General features: G+C 46.5%; 1 protein-coding gene across 2 annotated transcripts in view; it reads right to left on the reverse strand.

Annotated features, from left to right (window-relative positions):
• adkb (adenosine kinase b) overlaps nt 1-15,029 on the reverse strand; it is a 156,872-nt gene continuing 141,843 nt past the window's right edge. For both annotated transcript variants that reach the window (XM_062526614.1, XM_062526615.1), the window contains exons 9-11: nt 11,540-11,654; nt 2,020-2,106; nt 1-990 (exon numbers count right to left, since the gene is read on the reverse strand). In XM_062526614.1, the coding sequence (XP_062382598.1) occupies nt 866-990; nt 2,020-2,106; nt 11,540-11,654 (327 nt within the window). In that variant the 3' untranslated portion in view covers nt 1-865. The remainder of the gene's footprint in view (nt 991-2,019; nt 2,107-11,539; nt 11,655-15,029) is intronic.

The raw sequence follows: 15,029 nt of genomic DNA on the forward strand, positions 1-15,029 counted from the left end.
TTTTTTTCTCTTCTTCTTCTATTTATTTGTCTTGTCTGATTGCATTACGTTGACGCTTGGCCGTGTAACAGAGTATGCAGACAGATCTTGACCTTCAGCAGACAACAATCGTGTACCTTTTCTTTTAACATAGTGGATTGTGCGTTTACAGATACATCCTGAGCTTCACAACAATAATTGCCGAATATGATCTATTCTTGTTCCTTAGTCTGAAATATGAAATCTATGACATTGATTACATTAGCTGCTATTCTATGTTCGCATTCCAAATACTAGATTTTCTTTACATATTCTCTTTCACTTCAGTATTAAATACAAAGGAGATTGCTATTTGTGTGTGTAAAAAAAAAAGACTACTGTGATGCTGTTTTGGACAGCTAAAGTTCAAGTTCAGGCTGCTTCTCACAGTTATGGGGGAATTAATTTTAGTGTGACGCATCAGACGTATACATTTGCAATTTCTGTGGAGTCCTGCCAAGGAGTAGAAAGTGTAAACAAAAACAAAGAGGCACATTAAGAGTCTGAGATGCAGGCATTACATTACAGAGGCTGAAAAAAATACAAAACAAAAAGAAAGTGTCTGTGTTCAAAACAACCACTTACTCACTACATAGTGCACTTTAAAGTGAACAGCAACCTTATTAGTGATTCACTTCAGAGTACACATAGAGTCAAACAGTGCACAATATAGTGAATAACTACTGTATGCTTTTTCATAGTGCACTTTATAGTGAATGAGTGGATGTTCTGAAGACAGAGAGATCAAAAGAGAGAGAGAGAGAGGCAGAGGATATGGAAATACACAGTGTTTAGGGGAAGAGGAAGAGGAGGAGGAGGAGGAGGAAGAGGCGTGAGGTTGTGGAGGTTATTGGAAGTCGGGCTTGTCAGGGAAGGTGCACCCCGCACGGCGGATGATGACGTTGGCGGCGTAGTGGCCGGCCCGGATGCACTGCTCCAGGGGCTTCTCCAGGACCAGCTCCGACAGGAAACCTGGACAGGGAAAAGGGAAGCAGGAAGAAGGCCAGTCAGCAAACAGCTCACGTCATGCATGTCCCAGGGAAAGGAGTTCCCCCTCTGAAGCTTTGTGCGTGATGGCTCTATGCTGGGCACGTCACAGGGTGTGATAATGGTCTAAAGTCAAACCACAACAGAGCCTCCAGGCGTAGGCTTTCAAACCACACTAAAGCCTACAGGGGACAATTTCATAAATCCCCTTGGTAATAAATTAATCATCAAGGAACAATTCCATGTCAACACAATAACAATGTAATACATGTCATATTAATACAATCCAATACATTGTATACCTTCAACATGCATATTATGTATTAAATCCATTTTAGATACTTATAATATGTAGTACATCCACATATAAAATCCAGAATTCAGTTGGCTGGTGACAACAGTAGACAGTACTAGGTGTCTTCTACTGTGGCAATGAGGATCAACATTTCACAGCAGGAATCAGTAGCTGTCTTCACAGTACCTTTGGGTGTGTGTAGGTGTGAAATATATAGAGCCTACACCCCTTTCAGCTACTCTGGATTCAGTGAGAAGGAACTGTAAAATAACATGCTTGTATCCAGTGAGGCACTTGGCTGTCTTTTCCTCGAAAAGGAAGAATGCCACCTTGCTTTCACAGGTTGTGCCGAAAGTCAAATTATAAACTATTTATAGTCATGTTGAAGAGGAGGCCATGAAATTGGCTATGTACAACCAATTGACGACAACAAATCCTACAATGGAACCTAATCTTCTTAATAAATATGTAAAACGTATAAATGAAACATATATTATAAATACTTAACAATTATCTATTTCACTAAATAATTCAAAATGAAGATAAACTCAGTGTAGTGGCTTCAACACCTTGATTTCCATTACATTTTACTATACACGTATTTGTACGTAATTTAAGTGCCTTGGTGGTTTGATACCTTGTAGGATTTATTTTGATTTTTGTTTATAAGGGTGGTGAGGTGGTTAGATGTGTGGCGATTGGACATGTACTGTACATACCTCCAACAAAAGCATCTCCAGCTCCGTTGGTGTCCACAATGTCACTCTGATCAATCTCTAGCACTGGGAAACTCGTCACATTATCACCTGGGAGAACAGAAATGAAGAAGAAGCCGAGCAGAGGTGTTGGAGAGAGGGAGAGAGAGAGAGAGAGAGAGAGAGAGAGAGGGAGAGAGGGAGAGAGAGAAGGATGTTGCTTGTTAGAGTAAAAGTGGGCTAAGACAGTGAAACATGGCATGTATATCAGACATGACACACTGTAGCATGAAACCCTGTGAGGAAAAAAAAAAAAAAAAAAACACATGCTGGCAGGAGCTTTACTTCAGTTGGTTTTGCTTCACAGATTTGGCACCGAAAAACGGCGTTGCGTTTTTACATTCTTTACGGCACATTTTCTCTCGGCGGTCCATGGCGGTCCACGTAAACGTGTTTAGCGTTGTAACATTACGCCGTTGCATGTGTTCGTCGGGGGAATGTAACACGGTGTGGATAATTTCATCACTCTCTTGGACTCAAATCATTTGCTCTGCCAGGAGCCTGGAGGATATCTCACAGTAATGTCAAGCTTCTTGAAATCAAACTACCCCAACGCACACAAGATCTTCAAACAAGCGCGTCTCCTGTCAGCAACAATGAGGCTTCAGAAAGGGGCCTGCCAGACAAAGACTGACACGCAGATGAAAAGAGCAGAGCAGAGGTTGACAAGTTTGATGGTGGTGATGGAGCAAGGGAGGGAGAGAGAGAGAGAGAGAGAGGGAGGGAGGGAGGGAGGGGGGAAGGAGGACAAGAGACAGGTCGGTTGGATGTTTGGAAGGCTGGGAAAAGCCAACAGCAAACGTGATGAAGCCTCGTGTCATGTCACAACAGATCAGCGGCAGATGATTCGCCAGTGGCATGGAGGAGCCGTCAGGACTGACACACGTTGGGAGTCGAATGTGCGGGATGCCGTCTCCCTCTCGGCTCGAGCGGACGCAAGCAAACCTGGACTCTTGACGAGGGTAGACTCTTATATTGAATCAAGAGAGGTGAGAACAAATTCGAACACCCCCCAAAACATCTTGCAAGCTACATTACAGACCCCCCCCCCACACACACACACACTTCTCCCACCATCTCTGCCTCTCGCCCACACACACAAACACACACACACACACACACACACACACACACACACACACACACACAAACACAAACACACACGTCCCTTTCTCAGAGCCTCTTAAAATAATAACGGACGTGTTTGCAGATGCGGCAGTGACGCAGACATCTAAGGAGATGTGAGAGGACTGGAATTTATCAGCCTGCCAAGGGATTTTGTTTCTTCTCGTGACAGACAAGCACTTGAGAGCGGGCTAATCCTCGATGGCTCGAAGAAAGGAAGAGGAAAAGGAGGGGAGGAGGAGAAGGAGGAGGAGGAGGAGAAGAAGAAAAAAAGAGGAAGAAAAGAGAGAGAGGGAGAGAAAAAGCAGACACAACACTGAGTGTGAAACGCTTCGGAGGCTGGAGCTGCCAGCTTCACTTAAGACGGGCGACGCCATTTGCAATTTTTTTTTTTTTTCGGAGGGGTGGGGGGTAAAGCGAGACAGGAGTGACACTTGAAACAAACAAACAAAAATCACTGCGACATTCCGATAAAATCAGAAACTTGAAAAAAAAGCACAATAAGAGTGTGGAGGGTGGAGATAATAAACAAACATTGTAAACAATTTCCATCAACGCATTGTTTGGCGGCCACACAAAACAGGAACGCGCGGATAATGAGTGTTCTGGATAGGAAGACGGAGGCGGGTGACTGCTTCAAGTCTCCAAAAGAAAGTGCTAACACCATGACAGACATCTAATTTAATTAGCCTTTAAAAACACAATAAGAGGGGACACATTTCTGAACACATTTGTTTGTGCTTCAGGGCCATTTGTTTTAAAAAAAAAAAAAAAAAACACAACAGCCAATTTTTTCAACTGGCTTTTTTCATCTACATACCAACCAAACCTCAGACAGAAATGACATGTAGTCTAAAAACACACCTAAACCTATATGACAGGCGCTCGATTTCTCTGTGTCTTTTTTCCCCCCTGCAAAGTTCCTCAAAAGGAACATTTTCCTGTTAACAAAGCTGCTGATTGTCAGGTTGATAATTAATTACAACAGACTTGGCTCCTTTTGGGAGCTGCTAATTAGTGGCATAACATCTTCGCTTAATTAATGCTACAAATTAAGCATTCAAACCCACCTCCCTGTTGATGTCACTAATGGCAAATCCTACACGCAACAAACGACAACAATAGTTTGGAGCTGGCAGCCACATTATGTTGACTTTTTGACATCCTATTTGGAAACTGTCTTAATTTACTATACACCACAGTATCGGTTAACCGTAAAGATGTGGCATGTGTGCAATGTAGACCAGACAAAGGGCATACCAAGAAATGCTAAAAATAAACCTGTGACTGCATCGCTATAACACTCATCAGCAGATAGAATGGCTCAAAGAGGAAATATTGGCCACAGCTTGCTAAGATGATTCACCAACTGCACAGGGTAGGGTCTAGAAGATGGGTAGAAAATGAGTGACAGCAAAAACACATTTTATTCTGGGCCTTAGAAGGACACCCCATTAAGGTACAGCGGAGACGACTTCCTGGACCAGATGTGGTTTGTGAAACTTTCTTGCTAAAGGACGCTTCCTATCATACCAAAGTGCCAGACATGAATTGGAAGGCAACTCATTCCTGGATATCTACCCCTTCCTTCCTTCCTCCCTGAGCCACTGTTACTTAGGGGCAAGACTGCTCTGATCAGCTGCCTCTTCCCACAGACAGCTCAGCTCCTGTTCTGGTGGGCGCGACTGTCTCTCTGTCTCTGGGCTGGCCTTCAGCTACCAGTGAGTCACTCACACACTTCAGCACAAAGCATTCCAGAGAACGACAGGGGAGACAGTTACTCACATCGCATCACTTAAATCAGCGATACACCCACTCAACAAAAACACACCTCAATGGCTAATAACAAAAAAAAAAAAAAAACACCCTCAGAGATGTCACTGAATTTACTCATTTGGTCTCCAGGGTTCTTTTCATGTAGCGGGGATTATTCTCATTCCTTTTCCCCGGAGAGAAAGGGAAGAGGCATGCATATCATCATCAGTGCTTTCACTTGTGTGCTGATTTCAAAACCCATGGCCTTGGTTGCCATTACTGGAGCTGTCGTGGCTCGGTAGGCTGAACTATGGGGTGGAATATCTCGTCTGATCTGAGTCATGCAGCCACTTATCAGCAGTAGTTTAGAGAAAATGGGAGAGAAATCAGTTTAAGAGGGGCCGGCCATGTGAGAACGGCATGATGGCCGGTAGGTAGCACATGCTTGCGCTCGGGCCTAGCGCGCTCTCTCCGCTGGCTTCACCGGCCATTAGTTATTCAAGTCCTGCACTCGGCAATTACCGCGAGCTCCGCTAATTTGAGATGCGTGACAGAGAACGGCTTGCTTGCCGACGATTTGTTTGAGTCAGCGTTCTCTCGCAGCGCCTGGTGACAGCGTCCTCGTGTCTCCTCGAAAAAAAAAAAAAAATCTTGTTTGTTCAATGTGTCTAATATCATTCACAAATGAACAGACAAAAATCGTTAGAGAGTTCACTGAAACACTCTGGCAGTTCAGTACTGCAAGTTCATACATTAATACAGGGGGGGGGGGGAGAAACATGTTTTGTTCCAAGGGTGCAAAAGGGCTACTTATACGGTTACTGTACTTCAAGTCGATAAAAGTAGATGTCCTCTTGACAACCTGATACCCACCTCTCTGGGGACTGCCATAGGCACTGTAATTGGCAACTACACATACGAAGGTGGTACCGCTTTAATAATCAATGAAAAAAAAAAAAAAAAACTTCCAAAGAGATGGCTAGCTCGGAATTATTTTATGTGTTCACTTACAGCACATTACAGGAAGGGTGTAGAGAGTCTACACTATAGACTCGCATAATGAGTAAGTCTGGCAAAAATAGCCAGAGTGGCTAAAATGAGCAGGATAATAATAGAAATAGAAACATAGTACTTCAGTAATGCATTAATGGGAAACACAAGTCTCGGCTGGCAAAGGCATTTAAAAGCAGCATACTAGCAATAAGCAGAGCACTGCCAAAGCACTGTGTGTGTGTGTGTGTGTGTGTGTGTGTGTGTGTGTGTGTGTGTGTGTGTGAAAATGTGATTTTTTTTGTTGTTGTGCGAGCTGCTGTGTACTGTTACTAGCTTGTGGTTGTCTCTGTAAACACCCCTATGGAGGACCATTTGTTCCTTTCTGAGCTGATTAGGGTAGGGTTTACTTTATATGCAGGGTCGGGTTAATTTTCACACTGAGTCATCGCGCTCAAGTGGAAAGGCTCCTAAAAAACGTTCTTTGAAGGACTTGGGCGAGTTTATTCTTCTCATACATTTAACAAGGCGACTTGGGAGAAAACAACAATTTAATGCAAAACATGTACTTTATGCAAACGGGTTTATAGTGACAGTCCCATGAGAAATAATTCTGTTTCTTGCTGACCTCAGGGTTTGACACTGGAAGCATTTGATGATATTATTTGACTGTTTAACTAATGATGTTTAAAAAAAATAATAATAAAAAAAAGAACAAAAGTGCCTCGTGCTGAAGAGGCATCACAAGAGTGAGAATGATGTCAAGCTACATAGGCCTCGAAGGTGCACGAATTCCACTGTAAACAAATTTACTGTCACTGTGGGGGATCGCGATACCTTCACATTAATTAACATTTAATTAGGTCTGAGACTTGCGTCCCAAAATGCGAACTTTTCAAAGCGTCAGAGTCTCCGGCAATCGGCAACCACCGGTTGCCATGCATCGTCTGGGGACAATCGTGTCGGTGGGAGCTATTCAATCAAATTATTTAAAACTCTAAATGCCTTAGCTCCAACAGCACTGAACGACTAAAGGCCTCAAAGGAATGTCATCAAGCGAGGCAGCAAACAAAGAATTACTGACAAGCACCACTCTGCCCTTGAGCACTAATTCAATCATGACGTTGAGTTTTATTTTAATACTTTTGCTTCTTTGAGACAATAATAGACTCGTAATAGACTCAATTATAATGGAACATGACAACATGTTTGAGGGCGAGACTTTGCTTTAAATGGGCAACTCCTAGATAATCTTAATAATAGTCTTTCATGATAGGCGAAGAGCAAGGGAAAAAAACGAAAGGAATAATCTCTGTGACGGTATAGAGTCACAATCCTTGTTGATGCATTATCGTTTGTTCTGTACACATGAAGTAAATAACTCGCTGACCGGCTCACCAGTCATTTTACCCTCAACAATAATGGCCTCTCAAGGCAATTCAACTACCATTTCGCAAATCAGTGGCTAGCTAGCATGAAACGCCATGCATCGATCTCTTCATCGTTTTTTTCTGTAATACCACTAAACACACATAAAAAAAAGAACCTGCCTGTCTGACTGACTCCCTCTCAAACCGCTAGCCTCCCACACCCTACCCACCCTCTCCCTGAACCCCCCCCCCCTCCCCCCACCCCAACCCCCCCTCTTTTCCCAGGAGAGAGCGCACTTACTCAGGGGAGCCGACTCAGGCTTTCTCTCCCCCGTCCTTATCAGTGATTAGAGCGACTTGGCCCTGGCTGAACGATCGTTTATTAGATCTCCTTCCCGTTAGGGTTCAGGGCACAATGATCTTAATTAGTGCTTTAATAGGTGTGTCTCGCGCAAGCACACTGTAGTTCAGCGGTGTCAGTGGCCGCTAAATAAAGGGACAACGGTTCCCACACAGCCTCCATTAAGCACTTTTAAGAGCCGAGGGGCGATGAAAGGCTGATTTAACATTTCAAATGAGAGGCTGTGAGAGAAAGGGAGGGAGAGAGGGAGGCAGGGAAGCAGACAGAGAGAGAGAGAGACATAGAGAGAGAGAGAAGGTGGTGGTGGTGGTGGTGGTGGTGGTGGGAGGGGGGGAGAGAATAAGGCAGAAAGAAAATCGAGGGAGCAATAGAGACAGTAACAAAAACAAATTGACATCTCTCTCTGTGCACAATCCAACTGGGGGTAAAGCGTGCGCTATCTCTTCTCTCTCTCTCTCTCTCTCTCTCTCCCCCTCGCTCTTTCTCTTTCTCTCTCTCTCCTTCTCCCTGTTCTCTCTCCTTCTCCTGTCCTTAATCACAGCAAAACGGTTTAATGTGACAACGCAGAGTCTGGCAAATGATCAAATCCTGACAGGGGGACAAATTGCAAACAAAATGAGAGATCAAGTTTATTAGAGGGCCGCCTCTGGGAAATGAGAATCTTTAATTCTCTCCGCGCACTGACATTTATTTGGCTGCTGCGGCGACGGTTCCCGATGGCTCACCCGGCGTGGGGGGGCGGGGTGAGGGGGGCGGTGGGGTTGCGGCGGGGACGAGGGGGCCTTTTTTCCTCCGCGATACCAGGGGCCGTCTGTGCACGCCTCCCATAACCTCCCAGTGACATACATCATGTCCGCCCCCCCTCGGATGCCATCACAGTCAGGCAGCCTCTCATCGCTCTCGAGCACTCCACCGCGCGGATCTAATGCCGGGCCCTACGTGCCGTGTCTTCAAACACACGGGAAGCCTGAGGACATAAGTGCGCTGATTGCAGTGGGGGAGTAGCTGCTAGCGCTTTTTTTTTTAATTTTGATGAAACACACACCTGTGGAACAATACAGTCCACCTGCAGTTGTGCTCGTCAATCACGGAGGACGGCATTCGCAGGCTCTATTAGAACTGCGGTGCCGTCGAGACCAAGAGTCCTCCAGGGACTGGCAGTGCTTATTGGAAGTGAGCGAGTAAGGAGTGTGAGTGCTTACCACCAACGCCATGGCAAAAGGCAAAGTGCTTTTCCCGCTAACACCACCATCAAAACTGGGGGCTTTGGGCAGACTCGGCTGTCAAAAACAACAACAAACATCGGAGAAGGCCCCCCCCCCCCCCCCCCTTCTCATTGTCCTTCTACGGCTTACGCTCTTGGCCGTCAGATCAGAATGAATGGGAGGAGATAAAACACAGGGAGAGTGAGAGAGCGAGAGAGAGGTGGAGCGAGAGAGAGAGAGAGGGGTAGAGAGAGAGGTAGAAAGAGCGAGAGAAAGAGGTAGAGAGAGAGAGCAAGAGAGAGAGCAAGAGAGAGAGAGACAGAGAGAGAGAGAGAGAGAGAGAGAGCTGTCCAAACTGATGCATGCCCCATCATCTGGACGGCGCGAGGCGAGGCGAGGGCCCGAGTGCTTAGGCAGGCCATTCCACCTGGCTCGGCCCCTCGTCTCCGCTGATCTCCTGCTAGCGCTGCAGTCTGGTAATTGCTGTGGCGTGTTGATATATAACAAGTCCTCCCCGGCCCTCCTGAATGCCTCGCCTGTGCTGTGCTGCGCTGTGCTGTGCTGCAGATGGCCAGGAGGAAATCCAGCGTTTCAGAATCGATGCTTTACAGAGATCCCGGGGATATTAACGCAGTGGCCGTTAAACACCGTAAACGTTTCCCCCTTTGGTGCTCAATACAGTGGATCACTGTGTTATTGGACCTGATGAGCCCGTAAGGCAAGGGGCCTAACATGTGTTTTTTTTTTTGTTAATGTATTGTTTATCTTTGGATTCAGACGTTTACAGAGACATTTTATGGAATGTTTACTAACTTTAAAGCACAGCAAATATATTAAGTGATGTTAAAATACTTAAAGGTAAACTATGCAACGTTTTTCAGTTAATCGATTTGTTCCATACTGTTATATATGATTAAATGAGTCATTACCGGTCGAACAATGTTTTTTTTTGGCCGCCCTAGTGGTCTGTAGCGATAGAACCACGCTTGCAATTTCAGGAGCCCTCGGGCACGCACCCACGGTCTACTCCAGGAAGTGTCATGTGAAGTCTCATGAAAAGGCACGGCAGACTGACTGATTGAGAGGTTTTGTAAAATATACACGCTTAAGCTTTAGAGAAACATGCAAGCATAAAACGAGCGAAAACGCCATGAAATCGCCAATCCTGCATAGTTTTCCTTTAAAGACCAAGGCCTTGACAAAGAAAAATGGCATTTGACCAATTCTTTATAGTGATGTAGGACACAATTCAGCAGAATAGGGATCTCCGAAAAGAAATTAAACAGTTTGACACTTCTTTCGCCAGGCGGTGGGCAATATGAACAGATTGATGAAAAGCGGAAGGCAAAAAAAAAAAAAAAAACCCACAACAAAACCAAAAAAAGAAGAAGAAAAAAAAATCCTCCCTGCTCCTTTGCCCTGCTGGCAGCGGCTAGCGGGCAGCTTCTTTTAGAGGTGAGAGATGTGTCCGCTGCCTTACCTGCGGCTCAGTGGCGTCTCGCTGGCCCCCACCGCCAGGGCAGCGGGGGGAGGCTCCCCGCGGCTTTGCACAAAGCACTGGGGCTGGCGAGGGTAATCTGACACCATCATCTCTGCTAACACAGGCTCGCTCTCTGACTAACCCCCCCAACCACCTCCTCGAAACACACACACACACACACACACACACACCTATACACACAAACACACATACACACACACACACACACACACACACACACACACACACACACACACACACACCTATACACACACACACACACACACACACACACCTATACACACAAACATACACACCGGCCCCAGCTTGCTGGCTGGGACATCGCCTTTTAATATGCTCCAACACTGACAGAAATGCCAATATTGCAGAACTAAAAGGGGAGAAAGACCCGGGGAAAGAGAGAGGGGGGAAAAAAACTGGGGTTGGCAGTTTTAAATCACAATGGGCCTGGGTTGGATGGAGTCCAAGCCTCCGCAAAAAAAAAAAGAAAAAAAGAAAAAGGAAACGGCCTCAAAAATACCTCCCCTAGGTCCCTTTCCCCGCTGCACGTTAATGGTCTAATCAGCTATAGCTTTGCTTTTCTTTCCTTTTTTTATGTGAGTGTGTGTGTGTCAGTGCCTTTTTTTTTTTTTGCCTGATTGAAAATTAAACCACTTGTAAGTGCTCCTAATACGCATCTCATGAAAGAGCCTCTCAAATGTAACACACACTAACCCACCGATAGTTCATCACCTGGAGTACTCACCAGGGATACCATTTATGTACGTGAAGAAGTGAATTTTAACACTTTGACCCCCCCCCCCCCCCCCCGCCCCTCTCCCACCCAGCCCCTTAAGGATAGTGTATTGCATACATCAGAGGCCCTCTCGACAGGTCTGTCAATAGTGGGCTAGGACGCCGGCTGGTGTTTTGTACGGTCCACCACAACACATTGATCCCACTGGTAATGCCCCTAAGCACAATGCATTCCGTGCAGGATCTATATCCAGTGCAAGACTGCGCTGGGGAGCCAATGAATTTTCTGTCCGAGGCCCTCCCTACCCCTCCTCCCACGTTAAGAGAATGATCGGTCGCCAGCAATAACAATTCAGCGCTTTCGTAAGGATGCGGATAATTGAAAGAGGGGAAAGGCAAATCATTCGTGATGGACGCCAGCGAGGGGAGGATCGGTGCTTACCGACGGTTGCCACGGTGTCGTCCTTGCCTTGCGTGAAGACCACGATGCGCTGACGGTTCTTGTTCACCTTCGGCAGGTTCTGCACCTTCCGCGCAATTTCTCCAATATCCTCCGTCTGCAAATACACAACGTCATGGTATTGTGAAGTTTCTGCAAAAAAACACCACTAAAAACCTGTTAAAAAACAGACAGGATAATAACCTATTAACCAAGCAATGTTTATAACAAAGCAATAAACTCATTCTGAGCTATGACAAATTCATAACACAAATATTTTGTTTTCTACAGCTTCACTCAAAACATCCGGAATACCAAACAATGAAAGGCAATGTCTGTTAAATCACAACATCAGACAATTTTTGCCTCAAAAACAATCAATTTAACCAACCAAAACAAATAAACCATCAGTCATTGTTTATCGACTGCAGCCTGGGAGCACGTCGTCCCTAAATGCATTCTGGGAAGCGTCCCAGAGGGCTAATGGCGAGCGTGTCTCCAGGCCGACGCGGCCCACTGCAGCTCAGCCCTCAGCATCTGTGTGGGACGGCTCCAAAAGAGCCTAGGGACTGTGGTGTGTGTGTGTGTGTGTGTGTGTGTGTGTGTGTGTGGTAGGGGGGGTTAGGGGGAATTCGGGAGGTGGGGGTAGCTCTCTGGTGAGCTTCTCTTTGATCAGGATGAGAGGGAAAGGGAAAAAAACACACACACACCACTCTCACACACACACACTCCTGTCAGGAAGGCTTGATTATTAGCCCATCACTATGCATCATGAGCAGGTGGGATGTCTCAATCACCCCCCTCCCCCCACCCTCTCTCTCTCCGTCTCTCTCTCTCTCACACACAGTCTCTCTCTCTCTCTCTCTCTCTCTCTCTCTCTCTCTCAATCCTCTCTGTCTGTCCACCAGGGGCTCTTTGCAATCATCTCCCCTCCTCTATATGGGACTGTAGCTACGGGGGTAGACGCCCGGAAGGAGCATCCGTCTTCTCGCCTCGCCTCTCCTCTCCTCTCCCCCATCCAACCCTAACTAAAGATGAGAGGTGACAGCTGCTTGTGGAGCCTTCGCCTACCTCCACCTCACACCTGGGAGCAGGGCTCGCCTCCCAAGCACTCACCAGCTCATAACCCCTCCATTGACTCGGCTTCTCTGGCTTGAATTGAGCACAGTAATAAAAGCCTTTGGGGGGTGGAAAAGTTGGCTTACATGGTAGTGTCTGAAACGAGACCGCCCCCCCCACCTCCCCCACCTCCCCCAATCCCCTCCAAAACATGCCCATAAACCCCTCCCCCCCCCGTCGCATTATCCAATCCAAACGTCTCCCGAGCTGTGCATCCCTGAACGGTACCTGTTCCGGAGAAAGCACTCAAATTCCCACCCACATATGGCATGACGGCGAAAACCTTCTGTCTGCCAGTAGCAGGCGAGTCCCGGCGGCGCCTCGCAATATCGTCCGCGATCATGCGCTGCTGCGGTGTGATGTACCGCCATCATACATCGCCGGCGATGAGCACGCCATCACCATCGCCGTCGTCATTTTTCCGCCTATACTCAATCAATTTCCTTAACATCACCATCTGGGCGTGATGAGGTAGTGGCACTCGAAATGGCAAGTCGTGCCACGGGCGAAAATCCATTTTGAGGAGTCTCTCTGCTTCATAAAAAATATCAATACTTGGCGCCGGGGTATCGATGGCACGTCACATGATGACATATACATTGCTATATCAATTCCTTGGCCCGCCCACTGTCTTTGATCGTTTAAAAAAAAAAGACCCGATTCCCCAGACGCTACCTGGGTGTAGGCGGCAGGCACAGCTGTGTTCATTAATTCAGCTACCACACGTGCACAAACCCAAAAAAAAAACCAAACCATCGCGAAACAAGTCAGTCAACAAAATGCCAAATGCCTGTTCCCAGTGGCACCATACCGCCAAATCCCACGACAAACGGAGCTTCACTAGCATGGAGCGAAAAATAAATAAATAAATAAATAAATAAATAAATAAATAAAAGGAAGAAACGGAAAATGAAAGAGGCCATTTCCTAAACTTGCTCAAAGGAGCGCAGCACTTCTTAATTAGCCCCACGCTCTCATTAAAACACGATGATGGGGGTGGGAGGGTGTGTGTGTGTGTGTGGGGGGGGATAGTGGGCGGCCTTCCCTGGCAATCCCTGAGCAGCAAGGTTGAGGAACACTTAGCGCCCTGGCTGGGGGGGCTGAAACGCCGCTCACTGTGTCCCCGAACGTCCTTTAATCAGTCCGGGGACATTGGTGGGGAGAGAGCAGGGAGCCGGGGAGATGTCTGGGGGTGGGGACGAGGGGACGAGGGGCTAAGAAGCTCGGAAGTGTGCGCTAATGGGGAGGATAATATGGAAGGAGGCTAGCAGGCCACGGTGGAGAGTGATCGGTCACTGTGATTAAGCCCTCCTGCGTCCATCCGTTTAACACAGAAAACACACACGCGCACGCACGCACACACACACACACACACACACACACACACACACACTTGCTTGCTCGCTCACTCACTCACTCGATCTGTTCAATTACGTCTGGTCGTTACAGGCCTGACACTCCTCTCCTTCTATCAGGCCTTTGGCAGTGACTGGAATTAAGGTGCACTTTAAAAGAGCTTTCTTACATATATCCATTAATTATAAATGGCTTTGGGTAACCTGGGAGGTGAGGGTCAATTAGGTCTCATTCATGGATTAAACAAAACACCGCTATAAAGGGCTTGGGACAAGAGAGTCCATGACCTGGGAGGTGAGGGTCAATTAGGTCTCATTCATGGATTAAACAAAACACCGCTATAAAGGGCTTGGGACCAGAGAGTCCATGCCACGTTCAGGTCTGTTTCAAGTGCCCACGGGGACCTGGGTTCGATTATATCCCAATCCTGCTTCCATCTCTCTACTCTCCTATCTCAATTAAAAGGGAAGAGCTCAAAAAAATAATACTACTGCCAATAAAGTCACAAAGTTAAAAAATGTGCAACTGTGTTAGCTGACCTGTTACCAACTGGCTAACTAAGCGGTCTTATCTCATTAATGTGATGTGATGAGATGTACTCCGTATTGTAAGCTCTTATCTGGAATGTAAATGTGCTATTCTACAGGGCCAGATCAATGTTGAATTGGCTACACAATCTCCTTTGTTGTTCCACAGGTGTAGAAAAAAAACAAAACAAAACAAAACAAAACAAAGCTCTTTTCATGAGCACAGAACGTTCACATCTTTACTAGTCACGTTCAAAAAGTCGCCGTCTGTATCGGAGCTAATGAAAAATTGATCTTCCCTAGAAAAGTGTTTGTGAGACGATGATGGGGGGTGGTGGGGGGGCGGGAGATTCAATTACCGCTCTTCAGCAGATTGCTTGGTGCGGCTTGGCTATTTAAAAAGAGAGCGAGAAAGAGAAAGAGAGCGATGACTATCGGAGAGGGGCCTCGCCGGGCTCCCCTGTGATGTCGGCGGAGATAATAAAAATGAC

This window comes from Sardina pilchardus, chromosome 22, assembly GCF_963854185.1.
Source record: "Sardina pilchardus chromosome 22, fSarPil1.1, whole genome shotgun sequence".
NCBI lineage: Eukaryota > Metazoa > Chordata > Actinopteri > Clupeiformes > Clupeidae > Sardina > Sardina pilchardus.